Genomic DNA, 22178 nt, shown 5'->3' with positions numbered 1-22178 from the left:
AATTTCAATCTTTTCTGGAGTCAGAGGCAACTGTTTCAACAGGATGGCCACCACCCAAACAAACTTGGTTCAAGAGTGCTAAAGGACAATATCTACTTCTCCCTCAATCATCCTTCTGCAGTGTGTGCCAATCCACTCAACCTGAATGGCACACACACACACCTGGACACAGTATGAATGACCACAGGACTTCACTTCAGCACGTGGATGGACATGCGGTTGACATATCACACAAGGACAATGATAACACCACTCAGCCAAAACAGCCACTGCTCACGGACACAATCTCAGCTGAGCCCTGCCCACAGAGCTCACCACAGACAGACTGTGACATGCTAGAACTGCTCCAAGTTTCAGCTCCAAAGGATGACTTGCTGGAAAACCAGGACAGCATTTTACAGCCTCCAATAACACCAGAGAAACAGCCCCCTCCAGCCTCTACCCTCTCACCAGACACGTTATCCCTATCTCCAGCATCTCCACAGCATCTTATGTGCTCCTCAGAACAAATGGAAAAACTGGTGTTTGCTGGAACCAAACTATCTGCAAGCCCCCAGACATCAACCAAAAAACGGCAGGCCCCAAAACCACGAAAGCCTGCGGGCCCAGCTCGCTCTCCGCTTGTGAGAGCTCTTCGGCCTCTGCAAAAACGCCAGGGCCCACACCCTCCTCCATCGGCTCGAGGTGAACCAAAAACAACTGATACCAGCTCTCAGTGATATGTGCCGGGTGCCCGCTATGATAACAGTAACTTTCTCAAATGTTTACAGAACAAGCGGGAACCCAGTGTGCCTGTATCTTTCTCTATTGCTGTTCGATTACATGATAGAAAGTCTAAGGCCTTCAAAAGCCGTACAGCAAACCCATCTAATCTGGTGCCTATTACACGCCAAACTAAGACAAAAGTAACAAAAAGTAAGACTGTTAAGTTAGCACTTTTAAACATCCACTCACTTAAAAATAAATCACTTCTAGTCAATGACTTAATAACCACATACAACCTGGATTTTATGCTTCTAAACGAAACTTGGCTAGAAGACAGCTGCAGTGCAACAGTCCTCAATGAAACAGCCCCTCCTAACTTTACTTTTATGAGTGTCTGCAGAGCGGATAAGAGAGGTGGAGGAGTAGCTGCTCTTTTTAAAGATGTCTATCAATGTAAGCAAACATCATTTGGTAACTACCCCTCTTTTGAATATCTGGGTATTATGTTAAAAGGTGCCCCACGCATTTTACTTATCATTATTTACAGGCCTGCAAAATACTCTCCAGCCTTTGCTGAGGACTTTACAGAACTGTTATCAACAATTTCCTCAGAGTTAGACTGTTTTGCTATTACTGGAGATTTTAACATTCACATAGATAATGATACAAATATGGCAAAAGAAATCAAAACTGTTTTAAAAACTTTTGATCTGACTCAGCATGTACATGGTCCCACACACAATCGTGGACACACTCTAGATTTACTTATCAGTAAGGGTCTAAACATCTCATCGATTGTTATTAAGGATGTAGCACTGTCTGATCATTTCTGTATTTTCTTTGATATATTGATCTCTCCTGCCATTGAAGCTAGATCTGTGTCTGTCAAGAAGAGATGCTTAAATGAGAACACTAGTGTACTATTTATGAAGGCTATATCTTTAAAACCAAGCATATCTGCTGACTCTGTTGATTTTAAACTTGATTCTTTTAACTCAAAGGTTAAAGGTGTAATAGATTATATTGTTCCTGTGAAAGTCAGGAAGAGTGGTAGACAAAAAGCACCTTGGAGAAACTCAACAGCTGTGCAAAATATGAAAAGAACATGCAGAAGAGCAGAGCGCATGTGGCGGAAGATAAAACTTGTAGTCCATTATAACATCTACAAAGACAGCATCCATGCTTTTAATATTGAACTAGGCAAAGCTAGACAGACTTTCTTCTCAAATATTATAAACAGCAACTTAAACAACACACACACTCTTTTTGCTACTGTAGAGAGACTGACAAACCCCCCAAGCCAGATTCCCAGTGAAATGCTCTCAGACGGCAAGTGCAGTGAGTTTGCTTCTTTCTTCTCTGAGAAAATTAAGAATATCAGAAAGGTGATCAGCACATCATTGAGCCGCACTGGGGTCAGACAGATCAGACCACAACCTGAGAAAGTAGTTACTATGTCTGTTTTCGAAGAAATTGATGGCAAAATTTTGGAAGAAACCGTACAACACCTTAAAACATCAACCTGCGCCCTTGACGCACTTCCCACATCTTTCTTCAAAAGTGTGTTAAACAGTTTAGAAGCAGATCTCCTAAAAGTGGTTAATGCCTCACTTCTCTCTGGTAGTTTTCCAAACTCCCTGAAAACTGCAAGCCCCTCCTGAAAAAGAGCAATCTGGATAAGACTATATTAAGCAACTATAGACCGATCTCAAATCTTCCTTTCATAGGCAAGATCATTGAAAAAGTTGTCTTCAATCAGCTGAACAACTTCTTAATCTCGAATGGATACTTCGACAATTTTCAATCTGGTTTCCGATCGCATCACAGCACAGAGACAGCGCTCATAAAGATAATAAACGATATTCGCTTAAATACTGATTCAGGCAAATTATCAGTGCTGGTACTACTCGACCTCAGTGCTGCATTTGACACTGTCGATCTCAACATACTTCTTGACAGGCTGGAAAACTGGGTGGGGCTTTCTGGGATAGTCCTAAAATGGTTCAGGTCATACTTAGAAGGGAGAGGTTATTATGTGAGTATAGGAGACCATAAGTCTGAGTGGACATCCATGACATGCGGAGTCCCTCAAGGCTCAATTCTTGCGCCACTCCTATTCAACCTATATATGCTCCCACTGAGCCAAATAATGAGAAAGAACCGAATCTCTTACCACAGCAATGCAGACGACACACAGCTCTACTTAGCCCTATCGCCTAACAATTACAGCCCCATTGACTCCCTGTGCCAATGCATTGATGAAGTAAACAGTTGGATGTGCCAAAACTTTCTTCAGTTAAACAAAGACAAAACTGAAGTCATTGCGTTTGGAAACAAAGATGAAGTTCTCAAGGTGAACGCATACCTTGACGCTAGGGGTCTAACAACTAAAAATCAAGTCAGGAATCTTGGTGTGTCTCTAGAGTCAGACCTTAGTTTCAGTAGTCATGTCAAAGCAATAACTAAATCAGCATACTATCACCTGAAAAATATTGCAAGAATTAGATGCTTTGTTTCCAATCAAGACTTAGAGAAACTTGTGCATGCTTTTATCACCAGCAGGGTGGATTATTGTAATGGACTCCTCACTGGCCTTCCTAAAAAGACCATAAGACAGTTGCAGCTCATACAGAACGCTGCTGCCAGGCTTCTGAGCAGAACCAGAAAATATAAACACATCACACCAGTCCTCAGGTCTCTACACTGGCTCCCAGTTACATTTAGGATTGATTTTATTTTAAAGTATTATTACTGGTATATAAATCTTTTAATGGGCTAGGACCTCAATATATTGCAGATATGCTCACTGAATATAAACCTAACAGATCACTCAGATCATTAGGATCACATCAGCTAGAAATACCAAGGGTTCGCTCTAAGCATGGAGAGTCTGCTTTTAGCTATTATGCCAGCCACAGCTGGAACCAGCTTCCAGAAGAGATCAGATGTGCTCCTACAGTACTCACATTCAAATCCAGACTCAAAACACATCTGTTTAGCTATGCATTTACTGAATGAGCACTGTGCCTCTGTTCGTCCGACTGTTTTTACTGTACTTTATTTTATTTTTTATTCTAAACTGTTTTAATTATTCTTATTTGTTTTGATTATTTTAATTTCTTCTATGTAAAGCACTTTGAATTACCATTGTGTATGAAATGTGCTATATAAATAAACTTGCCTTGCCTTGCCTTGCCTACTGTGGAATATTGTTCAATGAATTAATAAATGACAATTTTGTACTTATTTCATCTGTTAACTCTCACTCGTTCCTACTCACTCATTACATGGCATTAGTGGTTTTCCAATCACCGACATGGGTTCGTTGATAGACGCTGGCTTCTTGCCAGCAGCCATATCACCCTGTAGCCCAAGACTGGTTCCCCACTGAAGCTAAGCAGGGCTGAGCCTGGTTAGACCTGGATGGGAGACCTTCTGAGAAAACCAGGCTGCTGCTGGAAGAGGTGTTAGTGAGGCCAGCAGGGGGCGCTCACCCTGTGGTCTGTGTGGGTCCTAACGCCCCAGTATAGTGACGGGGACACTATACTGTCAAAGAGCACCGTCCTTCGGATGAGACGTTAAACCAAGGCCCTGACTCTCTGTGGTCATTAAAAATCCCATGGCACCTCTCGTAAAGAGTAGGGGTGTAACCCCAGTGTCCTGGCCACATTCCACCCATTGGCCCCTACCAATCATGGCCTCCTAATAATCCCCATCCACTGAATTGGCTCTATCACTCTCTCTCCTCTCCAACTATAGCGGGTGTGTGGTGAGCGTACTGGCGCTGTTGTACTGTGGCTGCCGTCGCATCATCCAAGTGGATGCTGCACACTGGTGCTGGTTGAGGAGAGAACCCCTGATATGATTGTAAAGCGCTTTGGGTGTACAGTAGTACATATGAAAGCGCTATATAAATGCCTCATTCATTCATTCATTCATTCATTCATTCATTCTTCTTCAGCTCCGACTTCGCATGCAGCCGTGCACGAGCGCAAAACCTCACAACACCCGCCCCCTGTCGGTGATTGGTTGGAACACTATTTATTTTGGTTTTGAGTGGTTGGTGAAACCAATTGTTTTTGTGTGCAGATCTCAGAGCCTAGGCTGCCTACAGAGATGCATTTTTTTTGATGGCCTGCTTATGGGGCGGGCAGCTAGCGGATTGTTAGGAAAGATTAGATGAATGTGATCATTTATGTTTGGGCCTGAAATTCCTGATACAACCTTTAAGGCACACCAGGGGATATTTTTGAAACAAGGTTTTTTCAAAAAGAATATGTTTTTCTTATGATGTCTAACTAACTTTTTTTTGTTTTGTTTTAAGTGCATCCTTGTACTCATCTCACACTCTCAAGACTTTCTTAATGGCGTGTGCATGAACATCATTCATCTCCACCAGAGGAAGCTCAAGTACTACACTGTGAGTGCTGTTTTGGTCACGTTTTTTTTCCTACAGTTTACTATTTGGAGAATCTATTGAATGCATTTAAAGAGATGGTTCATCCAAAAATTCAAAACTCATAAGTTACTCACCCTCGCTCAGCTCTAAACTGTATGACTTTTTTTTTATTTTCTGTGAACCATAAAAGAGAAGGTATTTTGAAAATGTCTTAATGTTTTTGTCAGTACAATGGAAATAGAAATATCTTTTAAGTTCTACAAAAGAATGAAACTCATACAGGCTTGGAACAGAATGAGGGCATTAAAGGCACACTGTGGAACTTTTCAACCTTTATAATATATTACCAAAACCCATTGAGATGGTACATCGACTTACAATAGGTTGAATGACACGTCTGCCGTAGCCTGAAGGTGTCTGTATCGCTTTTCCTAGCACTATGTAACTTCGGGTTTCGGGTAGGAACCCGAGCACAAAAAGAACTACAAAATTCAACCGCTTTACGGCATACGTCACTTCCCCCACCACTTCCTCAGATTCTGACGTGAGTGCTCAACTCGCGTTTGATTGCCGTCTGTATGTTTTCGTCATGGCCGAACCAACAGATACAAGGAAGAAGGCAAAGGTTTTGTCAGAGGACACTAAAAAAAAAAGAAAAAGCATAGTGACAAATGTAAAGCCAGGACGAGGATCACCATTGGTCCAGCGTTCGCTCGCTGGCGTGAGCTACAGGAGGAGGAGGGGTGCCCGACCGATGCTGACGCTTGCCTGCACACAAATGCCGTTTCCAAGGTGACCCAGATAAATCATATAAGTAGTGTAGTATTTTCTGGTATTCCGGCCACAGCCGATGGTGTTATGAGTGTAATAAAATGCCCACAGCCCATTGTTCATTTCTACACACAAACACAGCCCGCCACAGTGCAGGGCTCGCACAAATAGTCGACTCATGTCAAATGTACATTAAATGTAGTGAACGTGCCCACGACTCAGTGCCCACAAACACTACACACAACATGTCCCACGGTTTCTGTAAAACGAAACCAACACACATAAGTTACAGTCAGCTCAGGCCGACGGTGTTTTTAGTGCAGTAGAAATGTGCCCACCGTCCCGCGCCCACATTCACTCACAGACATGTTAGCACTAAGCCCCACGGGGCTCGCCCCGCTCGCTCTCTCTCAGCAGACTGCTATAACCCCTCATTTACACTGCACACGTCTGCGGCGCATTACGGCTGCGACATTCCGTTTTATTCCGTCCTTCACACAGTGCCAACTCACTTCTGAGTGAGGCTGCCCGCCTCAAACACTGCACACAATCTAAAGACACGGGAGGCTGACCCACTGTCTATGGGCTGACCGGTTGACTGTTTGTTGACTTTTGCGACAGTGCTGCGGAGCTTGTGGCCTCTAGGGACGCTAGACGTGAAAGTTACAGGTCGAGCGCCACTAGTGGCCAAAAGTTCCGCGGTGTGCCTTTAATGAAAATAATGACCGAATAATTTTTTTTAATGTAATGTCACACCTTTTTTGAAAATTTGCAGTCCATTCAGATATTATTGAATGAAGCTCCATCAGTGTTTAGGAACTTGGATGTAAAAGCTTTATTGTCTCCAAAAATCTGTATTGCTACCCAGCAAGCAATAGCTGTCATTTCAGTTTCGGTTAACTATAGTCAGACTACGAGTAACCCACTTCTAGACCAAATAACCTTGAATTTGGTTACATGTTGTTTTTGACAAAATAACTTGCAAGATTTATGATATTCCATCATTCAAGCAAAGTCAACAGTGATTACAAGGTGTTTGGTTTAATTTCTTTGAGAGGTTCTCTGCGTAGCCTGTGCGTCTATTCTTGGGCTATGGTTAGATGTCTATTAAATTTTCACTGACAGCCCAAATTTTGCCTTGTTTTAGCCTAGACACCAGGGCTGTGTTTGGACTGCTATTAGACGTCTTTTAAACGCAAAATTGCTTGCTGGCTATGTACTTGTCTAGCCTTAAAATGCCTGAAATCTGATGCTTTTATTACTGTTGCTAATTATGAACTGTCTGGTTCATTGGCACACTTATCACATATATTAACAGGAACAAAGGTACAGTATGAGAGCGGTAAAGTCTGTTATGTATGCAATTTTAGGGTAACTATGACCAGTATGTGAAGACCAGGGAGGAACTGGAAGAAAACCAGATGAAGCGGTACAACTGGGAGCAGGACCAGATAGCTCACATGAAGGTGAAACAGTGCAGCCTTGTGGCCTTATTGCTCTGTTTGAATTGCACTTTCTCTTATTTCATCATTATTTTATTGCGTTGTTGCCACAGAAATATTCACCAGAGGTATGCCATTGCAAAGATAATGTCAAACTTATTCCCTTCATCTCTTGTAGAGCTATATCGCCCGTTTTGGTCACGGCTCTGCAAAGCTAGCTCGCCGGGCTCAAAAAGCAAAGAAAAAACACTGCAGAAAATGGTGGCCTCTTGCCTAACAACTCGTGTCGTAAATGATAAGGTTTGTCTCACAGACAAACACATCAACACTAACACACTGTAGCATTTAGAGTTCTTGCATGTCATTTTCTCTTGCCCAACACCTGTTATCGGCATAAAGCATCAGTTTAGAAATGCTCACATTGTTCAATTGACCAATGCAATGACAAAGACAAAAGAAGTGAAAAGTGAGAACCATTTAGAGAAAAAACACAGACATGATTTATTTTTTTGTCACTTCGGTACAGGTTTGGTAAAAGCAATTGATTAAAAATGGATTCTGTAATTTCCTTAACAGTTTACTAAGCCGACATTTGCTGTGGTGACTATAAACACAGCTTAAAGCTGCAGTCCGTAGCTTTTTTGGGGTTAAAAATTATCCAAAATACATATTTGATCAAATACTTAACCAGCCAGTGTTCAAAACTATCTGCTTGCTTTAGCTCGATTCAAAACGGTAAGCTTGTAATAATGTTTTTAAAGTCCCCGTGAACCGGAAGTTGCAAACGACTTTTCTCCAGTGTTGTGACGTATTTCCGAGAGAAACGGAATACTAAATGAGGCAAAATAGTGGGCGTGGCTTTTTTTCCAACTAGCACCTGATTGGATCTAGAAAAGTAGGTGTTTTCATTCAGCCTGTCTACTGTCAGTTGGAGGGGCGTGGTTATGGATGTTAAGCAGACACCCAAACCGTAAAGCCTAGGTCATCGGGCAAGGTCCTCCAATGCAGAGGGGAGGGGCATTTTCAAAATTTGATTAAAGATTACGAAGCCAAAAAAATTTTTTGTGTGGATTGACTTGCATGGATGAATTGTTCACCACAAAACGATCAATTTAGGCAAACAAAGTAATTATGGTCAATTTTGATTTCATGGGGACTTTAATTCCAGTGGTACTGGTGGATTTCCGCGGGAGATTCGTTACATTCATTACGTCACATCTGTACACATAAAGAAGGAGTCTCGGCTAGTCGGCTATGTTGCGTGTGAGGATGCTGGAGGTGGAGATTTATAGCCTTTTCTCACATCACTTGATATAATTAAACTTATCAATTTGATGGCGGATCCAGAAAGGTTCAAACGACACTCACCAGTGACAACTAGAGATTCACCCGTTGTAAAATGCAAAAGACTTCGTTCGGACTTCGGAGTGGCTACAGAAAAGAAGAGACAGCAACCGGCCCATGCGAAAACAAGGATAATATCGGAAGGCCATTAAATGTAGTGACGCAATGCTGACGTTGTTAACATTAACAATTTGTGAACAAAGTATAATTTGCACGGTTTTGCGTGATATGATAACTTATAAGCGATTGTTAGATTCAATCAGCGCGATTTACTGCAATGTCAGAACCAGAACAAAAGTGGATGTTTCTTACTAGTTCAGACATTTTCCGGTGAAAATTCTTATGTTGGTCATACTTCCAAAAAGAATAATCTGTGATTCTGAATGACAGTATTCACACCGGCGCGGTGATTGACAGCTGCACTCTCCTCAAACATTAGTGTTCATCCGCGCTGTGCCGTGTCGAGGGTGTTGAAGTACAACTCACGTAAAGTTGATAATTCCGCGAATGATTGCAATTGCAGATTTCGAACAGAGATGGCGACAAAGAGGAAAAACGCCGGACTGCAGCTTTAAGCTTTGGGCTCTAGAAGGCACTGAGTTTGCTTTTAAAGATGAAATTGTCACTTGTTTATCAGAGAGTTTTAACCACACCTTTATCCTTCAGAGCTTGTCGTTTTATTTTCCCCCTTGTGGGAAGATCCAGCCTCCTGTCATCATGGTGCAGAATGTCAGCTTCAGATGCAGTGACACAGTGAGTCAACCGCCTGTTGCTGGATCATTTACACAGTATTGTCTGTTTGGGATATTTTTGTTTCAGCACTCATACTGTAAGCTGTCATATGCCGTATTATGTTCTAAAGTTTTAGTAAGCCTTCTAATTCTATAAGAATAGTGAATTGACCTATGGCTAAGCCACGCCCCCTCCACTCACTCGGACAAACAGTCAACATTCGGTGACAGGCGCTATGGCAGCTGTCACAGTAGGAGACATTTCACAGGAGGCAATTGATGATTTTTGGAGACAGAAAGATTATATATCATCTCGAAGTCACCAAAAGGGCATTAACTATGCATTGGAGGGTTATATTAATAATTTTATTGTTGAGAAGGTCAATGAAAAGCTTCAGCTCCAAGCAAAAATGTACAGGTCACAGTGTAAACGTGATAAACCGCATCTCGTTGCCATCACCATCTCAGACAACAAGATAGAGGATCAGCATTGTTCATGCACTGCAGTATTTACATGAATCATTCAGCACAACATTGCTAACATTTGTTATCTCGGTTATTTACATACGTTTATATACGTTAATAAAGCTAAGTGACATGATGTACAACGCAGCTAGAAGCTAACGTTAACGTTTTAGGGCCGTTACATAGTCAACGCGAGCAAGCAAATCGAAATTTGAAATCGAAAGCGAGGCTCCGGTGGGAAGAACCCCGGAAGTACAGATAGACAACAGTGCCTTGGACTACCAACCTGAAGCTGCTGCCGCGATTTACACTATTGGATGTTAATATCCAATATAGGGTACAGGTCCTTCTCAAAAAATTAGCATATTGTGATCAAGTTCATTATTTTCCATAATGTAATGATAAAAATTAAACTTTCATATATTTTAGATTCATTGCACACCAACTGAAATATTTCAGGTCTTTTATTGTTTTAATACTGATGATTTTGGCATACAGCTCATGAAAACCCAAAATTCATGTCTAAAAAAATTAGCATATTTCATCCGACCAATAAAAGAAGTGTTTTTAATGCAAAAAAATATTCAAATAATTATGTTCAGTTATGCCCAGCCGGCATTTCAACGTTGATTCACCGGTGAATCAACGTCAGGGACCAAGGTTGAATCAACGTTGGATTATGATTCGATTTTGCAAAACGATTCAACGTTGAAATCGTGACGTTGTTTCACCGTTGATTTCGTGACATTGTTCCACCGTCTTGCAGCGACGTCGAGGTTGAATTAATTGGTTTAATTAAATGATTTTGCAAAACGAAACAACGTTGAAAATGCAACCTTATATCTTTTTTTTTAACATTGAATAAACTATAGATTGAGTTTCCTTTTCACTGTAGCCTACTCTCTGAAGACATGACATTTGTACAGAAAATCAAAGGAACTGTAATTATGTAACTTGCTATGTATAATTTGCAATACTATCCTATAGTCGCATCTGGGAAAACATTTGGTTCAAACTGTGTACAGATCGGTAGTTCAGGGGTGAGATGTTACACATTGTATGGGGGAAAAAAATGTTAGCACTATGCCAGATTTTAAAATAAAAAAAACAACTGTTCGAATACATATATATATGCTTTTTTATTTGTCTTGTTCAACAACAGCAAAACACAAAACTATAATGAAATAAATTGAATTCATCAATTGAAAGCATCATTAAACATCAAAAATTTGGTCTTTAAAAAGGTTCTTACAGCATTACAAGCCAGAATAATAATACATAGGCTATATAATTTCATTGAGTTCAACCGGTCTTTAAAAACGGTCTTACAGTACAAGCCAGAATAATAATAATAAATATATAATTTCAAGTAACATCAACAGGTCTTTAAAAACGGTCTTACAGTACAAGCCAGAATAATAATAATAATAATAATAAATATATCATTTCAAGTAACATCAACAGGTCTTTAAAAACGGTCTTACAGTACAAGCCAGAATAATAATAATAATAAATATATAATTTCAAGTAACATCAACAGGTCTTTAAAAACAGTCTTACAGTACAAGCCAGAATAATAATAATAAATATATAATTTCAAGTAACATCAACAGGTCTTTAAAAACGGTCTTACAGTACAAGCCAGAATAATAATAATAATAATAATAAATATATCATTTCAAGTAACATCAACAGGTCTTTAAAAACGGTCTTACAGTACAAGCCAGAATAATAATAATAATAAATATATAATTTCAAGTAACATCAACAGGTCTTTAAAAACAGTCTTACAGTACAAGCCAGAATAATAATAATAAATATATAATTTCAAGTAACATCAACAGGTCTTTAAAAAAGGCATTACAGTACAAGCCCGAATAATAATAAACTATTATTTCGAGTAATATTGTTCAACAGCAAAACTATTTTAGAATGCTCATTAAACCCATTATTCAAACTTTTTTTTGTGTGGGTTTCAAGTAAGTTCTTATAAAACTACATGCCAGAATTATCATCAAGTAACATCTTTCAACATCAGTAAATCACTAATGAACCAAAAACATTTTACTCTAGGTTTCATTCTTGAATTATATATTGACCTAGAAACAATAAATAAACTTTTTTTTTTTTTTGTGAATTGAGTCTTCATGTAAGAGTCGTCTTACGGCCACCACCACCCATCCTCTCTGGTGCATATTTTAAGTATTTTGACATGGTCTCCAATATTTGTGTACATGTTGTGTTGTATGCATTGATGACAGCGTCTAAAGAGAAAAATAAAGACAGTTTAGATCAACATAACTGCTGTATATTTCAGCCCATGAAACATCCTGTGTTTTACTTTTTCTATAGAATAGAATCACATGTAGGTGCATGTTAAGAAATATTTGCAAACATTCTTGATATGTGAAGCCAGAAAACCACTTTGTTGGTGCTAACTTTTGACTGTTGGAAGTAAAAGAGGCACAAACAATTAAAAGACTGCCATTAACTTGTTAAATGATCAATAAGAATTACAATTTGTAACTACTGTAATTTAATTACATTTGGATAAGCACAACCAAAATAATCACACAAAAAAAAACAATCAAACACAAATGCCCCACAAATGAGTTGTTCTGCACCCGTTTTCTTTTTTTACTTACCACAGATGATCTGGCATAGCAGAGACTGAGAAAATGGCAGCTTCCCACGTTTGCCCTTTAAATTCATCTGTGCCATCAAGGCATTTGAGAGAGTTCTAAAAAACAAACATGCATGTAAATATATATTAAGTACTCATTTATAAAAGGTATCTTTTCCATGTTAAATACATGACAATACATTTGCAACGTCTTTTGCATAGAGCAGAGACATTGCAACGACAGCAAGAAACTAGAGCTTAATGTGTGGCGTAATTATTTATTTTAAATAAATGCAGCAATGTGTGGCATAAATGGTACTTACGCAGACATTGATTTTTTCACCATGTCTACCTCATCAACACCTCCCGGTCTTTTCAAATATGCTTGCTGTAAAGGAGTAAAACAGAACAGCAAAAATTACTTGTCTGTAAGATGAACTTGACAATAGAAATCTGACAAAATAAAAGGGTCTAGTCCTTCACCCCGGGTTAGCATAATTTCTAACTGGGGTGTAAATTGGACAGTTCATCACGATACGATATCGATTGTCTCAGCCAGCAATACGATATCTGTCGATACCTCAACAAATTCTGTGATACAATTCAGGGATATATTGATATTTAGATATTATGTGCCAAGTTTACACTCACAAATGCAACAAAAAAATATATAACATGTATTTTTGTTTGTGCATTTGAAGTAATATCAAACTGCAGCTGGGTTGTTTTGATTAAGTAAAAAGAATCCAAAAACATACAGGTAACTTACCAAATAAAAAGTTAATAGAAAGTATGTTTTATATTTGTTTTACCAAAAGCTAAACTGAGTTTCAGGGTTAAACAAAACCAAGTAATTGCTATGATACATAAAAAAAAAAACACTTGGTTAATCTCCTCAGCTGACATAGACGCCTGTCAAACTTTGTTGTGATCACATCAAGCGAGCTTTTCCCTCACCACTGTAACATGCTGCTTTAGCAAGCTTCTGTGAAAAAGTTTCAGCTTTTATTTTCCTTTTACGTAAAAATAATCATTTAATTAATTAATTATAGAACACATAGAATTGTCAATTAACATTTGTGAATTGTCACTTTGAGGCTAGAACTGTGATTGATTGCGTATTTCATCTGAAACTTACCAAGGCTGCTCTTTCCATTTTGTCTTCTAAACGACTCTCCAGTTCTTGGAATTCGATCTTACTGTTTGCTTGCTTCAGATTAAATGTAGTCCCATCAGAGTTTCCAATAGCAATTTTTATTGAATCTCTTATGTCAATAAGCATTTGAAGCACTTTCTTCTGGAATTCTAGGATTTAGGGAAGTGAGAACATGAGTTAATAGGGTTGGGCAATAACCTCTAGGTACTATGTGGTTTATAGCAGTTAACATAACTTCAACTTATAAATACCCATTACAGATCATGTATCCAAGCTTATTCTTCATAGTCTGACAAATTATTAACTTAAAAAAATAAATTATACTGCCCAGCACTAACACAAATCACTATGAAAAGTCAGTAAAATTAAAAGTGACTACTTACTTTCCTCTGATAGAGGAAAGTTTGATGCCTTCAATTTTGGAGTTGAGGTCTGTTGGCACACTTCAGAGAAAGCAGGCTCTGATCTTTCCCTGTCCTCATTGTTGTATGGCACACAATATCTTTTTCCCTCACTTGACAGTTCTGCACTCATGGACCTTACTCTCTTCTTGTTGGATTTAAGTGGTGGGTGAATACTCGGATGCTGGCTCAGGCTTCTCTGTAAACCTCTTATTCTCTGGCTGTCACTTTTGAGGGGACATCAATATACCAACAAATGTTAAATAGGTTGTGGTCTTAAAATGAAATTAAAGTTTAGACACTGTCTAACAAAACAATACTTAACACCAAAGATAGTTTATTCTTCTACTTATCTATTATGGTATAAATCCATAATTATAAATTCAGGTAGGGTCGTCAATGGTATTTTTTAGTGAGAGGCTCACCTCTTACTGCCATTTCTGCATTTGTCACGGGAGGCTGATTTAGAGGGTCTCCTTTTGCTGTGTGACTGGGTGTCTATGGATCTATCTGACAGACTCCAGTTGCTGTGTGACTCTGAAGAAATACTTCTCAAGCTGTGCGAGAGGGATTTACTTGGGCCTCTTCTCTGGTCGTGTGAGAGGGACTCACTGGACTGATCTCTCCTGTGATTCTGTGAGAGGGATTTACTTGGGCCTCTTCTCTGGTCGTGTGAGAGGGACTCACTGGACTGATCTCTCCTGTGATTCCGTGAGAGGGATTTACTTGGGCCTCTTCTCTGGTCGTGTGAGAGGGACTCACTGGACTGATCTCTCCTGTGATTCCGTGAGAGGGACTCTATGGGGCTTCTCTGGTCGTGTGAGAGGGACTCACTGGACTGATCTCTCCTGTGATTCTGTGAGAGGGATTTACTTGGGCCTCTTCTCTGGTCGTGTGAGAGGGACTCACTGGACTGATCTCTCCTGTGATTCCGTGAGAGGGATTCTATGGGGCTTCTCTGGTCGTGTGAGAGGGACTCACTGGACTGATCTCTCCTGTGATTCTGTGAGAGGGATTCTATGGGGCTTCTCTGGTCGTGTGAGAGGGACTCAGATGGATTACTTGGGCTGCATGTGGATGGTCTGCTTTGGTTTGGACAGATGCCAACAGTTTCTGCTAAAAAAGAACAGATGACAATAAAGACAAAATACTAAAAAACAGTTATGTACCGAGCCGATCTTAAGGATCAATATCAGGGCTGATTAAACTTTAACTATCCTAAGCCCAATCCCTTATTTTATATCAGCTATATTAAGTGACTCGGATCGGGGGCACAAAAAAATTGGGACATCCCTACTAAACTTTTACTATGCACTAACTTACATGGAACAAAATTTAAGTTTAGTGTTGAAATAAGACAAGATTTTGATTTAAGTTCAGCAGAAAAAAAGGGTTGAACAAACACCAACCAGAATGCACATTCTTCTGAACTTTCTTGGGTACATCAGGAAGAAAGAGATCATCTACGAGGAAAAAGGATATAGATACTAAATATCTCTGACCATAGGCTCCATTCAGTTCATATTTATAAGCATCATTGGCAGGCATAAACAATTTATCAATTTTAATGTGAAAAATGTTTTTTTTTTACTACAATGTCAGATACCTGCGTGCTCACGTATTTGGGGCCCAGCAACAGCCACCATTTCAAATCCATTTACATTAGTGTCAGGAAGGTCATCTGCAATAATTTACATTCAATATTTTTTATTTTTAAAAGGTTCAGTCTTACACAAAAGGAAAACAACTAAAATCAAAACTCCTCATTTATCTTTATGGCATTTTAAGTAGAAAATCAAAATACCAGAAGGTACACCGAACGCCATGAAAGTTTTATGGATATTATTAAAAATGCACTGGCTGGTAACTTAAAAATAAAATGCAGGCGGGGAAACAGTTAATAATTGCACACCAACTGAAATATTTCAGGTCTTTTATTGTTTTAATACTGATGATTTTGGCATACAGCTCATGAAAACCCCAAATCCCTGTCTCAAAAAATTAGCATATTTCATCCGACCAATAAAATAAGTGTTTTTAATACAAAAAAAAAAGTCAACCTTCAAATAATTATGTTCAGTTATGCACTCAATAGTCAATACTTGGTCGGGAATCCTTTTTCAGAAATGACTGCTTCAATGCGGCGTGGCATGGAGGCAATCAGCCTGTGGCACTGCTGAGGTGTTATGGAGGCCCAGGATGCTTCGATAGCGGCCTTAAGCTCATCCAGAGTGTTGGGTCTTGCGTCTCTCAACTTTCTCTTCACAATATCCCACAGATTCTCTATGGGGTTCAGGTCAGGAGAGTTGGCAGGCCAATTGAGCACAGTAATACCATGGTCAGTAAACCATTTACCAGTGGTTTTGGCACTGTGAGCAGGTGCCAGGTCGTGCTGAAAAATGAAATCTTCATCTCCATAAAGCTTTTCAGCAGATGGAAGCATGAAGTGCTCCAAAATCTCCTGATAGCTAGCTGCATTGACCCTGCCCTTGATAAAACACAGTGCACCAACACCAGCAGCTGACATGGCACCCCAGACCATCACTAACTGTGGGTACTTGACACTGGACTTCAGGCATTTTGGCATTTCCTTCTCCCCAGTCTTCCTCCAGACTCTGGCACCTTGATTTCCGAATGACATGCAAAACTGAGCAACAGTCCAGTGCTGCTTCTCTGTAGCCCAGGTCAGGCGCTTCTGCTGCTGTTTCTGGTTCAAAAGTGGCTTGACCTGGGGAATGCGGCACCTGTAGCCCATTTCCTGCACACGCCTGTGCACGGTGGCTCTGGATGTTTCTACTCCAGACTCAGTCCACTGCTTCCGCAGGTCCCCCAATGTCTGGAATTGGTCCTTCTCCACAATCTTCCTCAGGGTCCGGTCACCTCTTCTCGTTGTGCAGCGTTTTTTGCCACACTTTTTCCTTCCCACTGACTTCCCACTGAGGTGCCTTTATACACCACTCTGGGAACAGCCTATTTGTTCAGAAATTTCTTTCTGTCTTACCCTCTTGCTTGAGGGTGTCAATGATGGCCTTCTGGACAGCAGTCAGGTCGGCAGTCTTACCCATGATTGCGGTTTTGAGTAATGAAACAGGCTGGGAGTTTTTAAAAGCCTCAGGAATCTTTTGCAGGTGTTTAGAGTTAATTAGTTGATTCAGATGATTAGGTTAATAGCTCGTTTAGAGACCCTTTTCATGATATGCTAATTTTTTGAGACAGGAATTTTGGGTTTTCATGAGCTGTATGCTAAAATCATCAGTATTAAAACGATAAAAGACCTGAAATATTTCAGTTGGTGTGCAATGAATCTAAAATATATGAAAGTTTAATTTTTATCATTACATTATGGAAAATAATGAACTTTATCACAATATGCTAATTTTTTGAGAAGGACCTGTATATAGTTCGTTCCTGCTTCTTTTTTTTCGTTCTGAATTATATATAAAAAAAATGTTTCATTTATAAATGAATTTCACTGTATATAGTCTAAAGTATGAAAGAAATGTATGTACATTTTTAGAATAACTAATTTCTACATTAAACACAACAAAACGCCATCGCATTCGCGACTCTCCTATGATTAAAAGCGACACTTCCCGTTTTCTTCCCGCCGGAGCCATTTCAAAATGGCAGGTGCGTGAAATCAGCGTATGGACGTGGAAGCAGAGAATGTCCGAGTGTATTGGGTTAGCTATGCGCACTGATTGGCTCATCGCGTTTGGGGGCGTGGCTTAGCCATAGGTCAATTCCACACTACAGCCATAACAATAAAGCCACAAAGGAACAATATTAATGGAATCATTTTCGGAACAAGTTTTTTCCAGTTGATGAACAATAAAAACATTGACTACCAATCAGAATCCACTTCACTTTAAAGAGCTCAAGCAGTAGACAACATAACTCCATAGCATACTTATAATAAACAGAATGTTATTGTGCGTTGGTGTGGACGCTACTATAGTTATTGTTATAGTTATTCTCTGTGAAAATGGGCATTTGGACTGAAAAACAGCGGCACACGCAAATATATCATAAAATTTTTTTCGTTGAATTTTATTTTATTTTTTACAGCATTTTATTTATAAGAACTTGGAGTGTGGCATTGACCTGGACACACGAGTTGCACTTGTGGGTCCCAATGGGGCAGGGAAGTCCACACTTCTCAAGCTACTAATGGGAGAGGTCAGTTATGAAAAAGAGATTGATTTGACAGTTAAACGTCTTCTAAAAAGTGAGTTTTAAAGTCATTAGCATTAATTGGCTTCTGTTTTTATCTCTTGCAGCTTCTCCCCACAGACGGAATGATAAGAAAGCATTCACATGTCAAGATTGGCAGGTATCACCAGGTACCGTCTTCATAGAAATACTGAGTATGATTAGTTGACTTATTACTTGTGTTGTTCTTGGCAGTTTCATAACATTTATATGTCTTAGATATCTATGTACTGTATATACATAGAGATACATATTAAAGGTGCTATATGTAATTTCTAAAATGAATCCTTTTTTTATTGCCTGTGTGTGAAGGGGTTGTAATCAAACATTACAATGATCCACTTGTCGGGTTTTGCTATTACCTCTGAAGGCCAGTATTCCTTATTTTTATGTGAAGTCTCCGGGTCGGATTTTCTGCGAAATCCATCGGATGTGACGTGCATGCGCCCTCCCGAGCCTCTCTCCTTTTTATATACAGTCTATGCAACGGCACTGCAGCTAACGACATGGAGTCTGATAACACCAAAAACGACCTGCCTCCAGCACAACACAGACTCCAACACAAACTCCACATAAATATAAAAAACAAAACAAAATTTATCTGCAAAAATTTATCTCGTCAGGCCAAACGTGAAACGGATCGACTTAGGACGAAAACACGGATCAACATCGGCAGAGCATTTGAATTATGGAAAGACCTCCGCTATTTTTATTGTGGTAAATTTCAAGTTTTCAGATATGCTGAAATAAATAATGGTAAACTGTAATGAAATAGCAAGGTAAACTACAACATACATGAGACATGAAATGAATACAAAAGACTGTTCCAGGATAACAAAAAGTAGGTGCTTTAGGATGTAACTTTTATTTTATGTACTAGATCTACTGTCTAACGTCACTCATCCCACTACTATCATATTGTTTATAATACACATTTCCAGACACGTTCAGTACAGTATGTTACTTTCTACGATCTTACTGTTACACTGAAATTCTTCAGTCTAGTTCACTAACCGTTTTCGTTATCACATTATACATTTACCTATGTTGACATTGCTGATTGTGAAAGATACACGAATAGTTAGTGAAATGCCTTATTATGCGAACACCACATGTCGGCTAAATGCAGTCAGTGTAACGTTATCATGGTACGAGCATGGAGCATTAGTTCAACATCAAGCTGATAAAAGTAGCCTATTATTGTAACGTTGCAGTGGGAGTTTACTTGAGTTTCCAGCATGTTGTGTGATGCTTTCTCCGGGGTGTTGAAAGTCTCAGTGTGGCCGGCCGGTACCATGAGTGCTGGCTCTTGAGTTCGAGCACGCGCAAGAGCACGGGCGCTCTTGTAAAAATTGGTTGCAATCTGAAACATCACCGATAGAGGCCGTTAAAAAATACATATAGAACCTTTAAATACAGTTACAGTTACAGTTACAGTTCTGGGGGCGTATTACAGAAACTTTCTGTCTAAAGTTAAAATCTGACTAGTTAATTTAGGATTTTTCACAAATTCGTATTACAGAAGCAAATCCTAAGTTGATTTGGGATTCTTATCCTATCTTACAAAATCTCATCTTATCTGTAGTTAGGAAATCTTAAACCCCTCCATCGAGTTCGGTAATCAACTCTCAGGTCTGTTACCAAGCAACCAATGGCACCTGCTGTGAAGTAAAACGGAAAAACTGGAGAATGGAGAAAAAAAATTAGTGGTGCTTTTCATTAAGTAAAGTTTTGATAAGCTTGGTAGAAAAAGCAAAGCCTAATCTGTTTTGTCGTCAAAGTGCAGCACATCATTTGGGAGTTCACAAAGTCTTTCCACCATCAAACATCGCTGTTCTTCATCTTGTATCATTAATAAATGTGATGCCATTCTCAGCCAGGGCTATTATTATGTGATTTTTACAGTTGGCTTTCAAATCATTTTGAAGTTTGGACACCATCGGGGTTGTCCTAAAGTTAAGACAGTTTTTAGGATTTTTTGTGGAGTTAGGATGCTTCTGTAATATTCTTTTCCTATCTGTAGTTAAGATAAGATTATGGACTTAAGAAATGTCATTTTGTAATAGCTTTTGTTCTAAATGAGGTCCTAACTGAAATTGCCATGTTTACCAGACAGATAAGATGGGATTCTAAAGTTAGGATCTTTCTGTAATGTGCCGCCTGAAAGCTAAATATAGTCAAATTATTTGTTTCTTCGTTATGTGAAGTAATAAGCACATACTTTTTTAAGTATTGGCAATTGTCCTGCAGCATCTGACTGAGCAGCTAGAGCTTGACCTGTCTCCTCTGGAGTACATGATGAAGTGCTTCCCTGAAATCAAAGAGAAAGAGGAGATGAGGAAGATCATTGGACGTTACGGCCTGACAGGGAAGCAGCAGGTATGTGTGTGGTTGTGTTTAATGTGCAGGGCTGTTAACATGAGTACTAAATTTATTTTGAAGGCCAAACAATACAGCACACTGTACTTAATTATTACTGTTTTAACTGTCATATCCCTCCTATACAGGTCAGTCCCATCAGGAACTTGTCAGATGGCCAGAAGTGTCGGGTGTGTTTTTCCTGGCTCGCATGGCAGAATCCCCACAGGCTGTTTCTGGATGAGCCAACTAATCACTTGGACATTGAGACAATTGATACTCTGGCTGAGGCCATGAGTGAGTTTGAGGGTGGAATGATGCTAGTTAGCCACAACTTCAGACTTATTCAGCAGGTATGTCTTATAGTACAAAGCCAGTAAATGGATCATACCTTAGATTTATTAGTGTGTCTAATTAGGATGTTGTTTTTACATTTGACTGTGATCTAAATTGTGATGGATGCGTTTTCTATCTCATTCTAGGTGGCTCAGGAAATTTGGGTTTGTGAGATGCAGACCATCACCAAATGGAATGGGGACATTTTGGCTTACTTGAAGTCAAAACTTGACAAACAGACTCATGATATATAAAAATCCATTAGCTGGACAGACAAGCTTTTCCATCATGGATTGATTACCCTCCTCTATTTCCCAGATGTGCATGACTGATGGAATTTTGAATCGGACAGTGAACTCCAGTTTCTCAGCTGTTGTGGATTGCATTCCATTTTACTGTCATCTAGGATTGTTGACAACTTAAAATCAATCATTAAGCATTCCCTGGTCTTATATCTTTTAATGCACCTCTCATTTCCCAGCATCAGCACGTCTGTTTTATTTAATATTGTAAAGGCAATAATGGTTTATTGGAATGAATAAATTTGATTATGTTGTTGGAGAACAGTAGAATTTTCAGAATATCCTACATCAAAACAACGTATGGTGCTCATACCAAAATAATGATGGTAGACATAAAATACCATTTTAAACTGAGCAGTGTGATGTGTGAATAATGCGTACATGTGAATGCACGTACACTTGGAACAACAAAGGGTGCTGCTGTAAAACCTTCCTTTGTTTCCTCATTTAACTGTTAAAGTAAGATGAGCTGCTGTGGCATTATTTAGGCAAAAAACAAAACTAAACACATCAGGCAAAACTGTGCTGTGGCTTAGTTTACACGTACAGTCAAGCCTGTTCAAATAGCTTTACTTGTACCTGTGAAGAGAATCATATTGTAGCTTAGCAATATAACAGCAAGCAATGATTAATTAATATAGTTTCTAAATATTTTTAAATAGTTTCTCAAAGAAGACTATGTGCAAATGCACAAACAAATGCAAAGAGATACATTTATCAGTTCTAATGAACAGCAGCACCCTTTCTCATAAAATACCAAGTCATGCAGGTTTCAGTTGTTAGGAAATGTTCCTGCCCACACTGTGTGTGAGTGTGTATTTCTAACTTGGCTACACTTTGGGGACACATTTTATAAAGATTTTCTTTGTTAAACCCAACAAGATCCTTGTGGAAACACCCATTTAGAGAGTTAAACATGCATATGTGCAACTG

At 39.2% G+C, this 22178-nt stretch overlaps 1 protein-coding gene across 1 annotated transcript; it reads left to right on the top strand.

Annotated features, from left to right (window-relative positions):
* Positions 1-332: 332 nt before the first annotated feature.
* On the top strand, positions 333-21555 carry abcf2b (ATP-binding cassette, sub-family F (GCN20), member 2b). The gene is given in 12 exon segments (XM_056248379.1): positions 333-684; positions 5025-5125; positions 7246-7341; positions 7496-7549; positions 7552-7617; positions 9328-9414; positions 13389-13394; positions 18106-18216; positions 18318-18380; positions 20500-20628; positions 20757-20960; positions 21090-21555. Coding segments are annotated over 12 exon segments (1377 nt in total). The 3' UTR covers positions 21198-21555.
* The last annotated feature ends 623 nt before the right edge of the window (positions 21556-22178 follow it).

The sequence above is a fragment of the Rhinichthys klamathensis genome, unplaced genomic scaffold (assembly GCF_029890125.1).
Source record: "Rhinichthys klamathensis goyatoka isolate OS25496 unplaced genomic scaffold, OSU_Roscu_1.1 h1tg000055l_1, whole genome shotgun sequence".
Lineage (NCBI taxonomy): Eukaryota > Metazoa > Chordata > Actinopteri > Cypriniformes > Leuciscidae > Rhinichthys > Rhinichthys klamathensis.
This window is presented reverse-complemented; position numbering and strand designations above follow the sequence as displayed.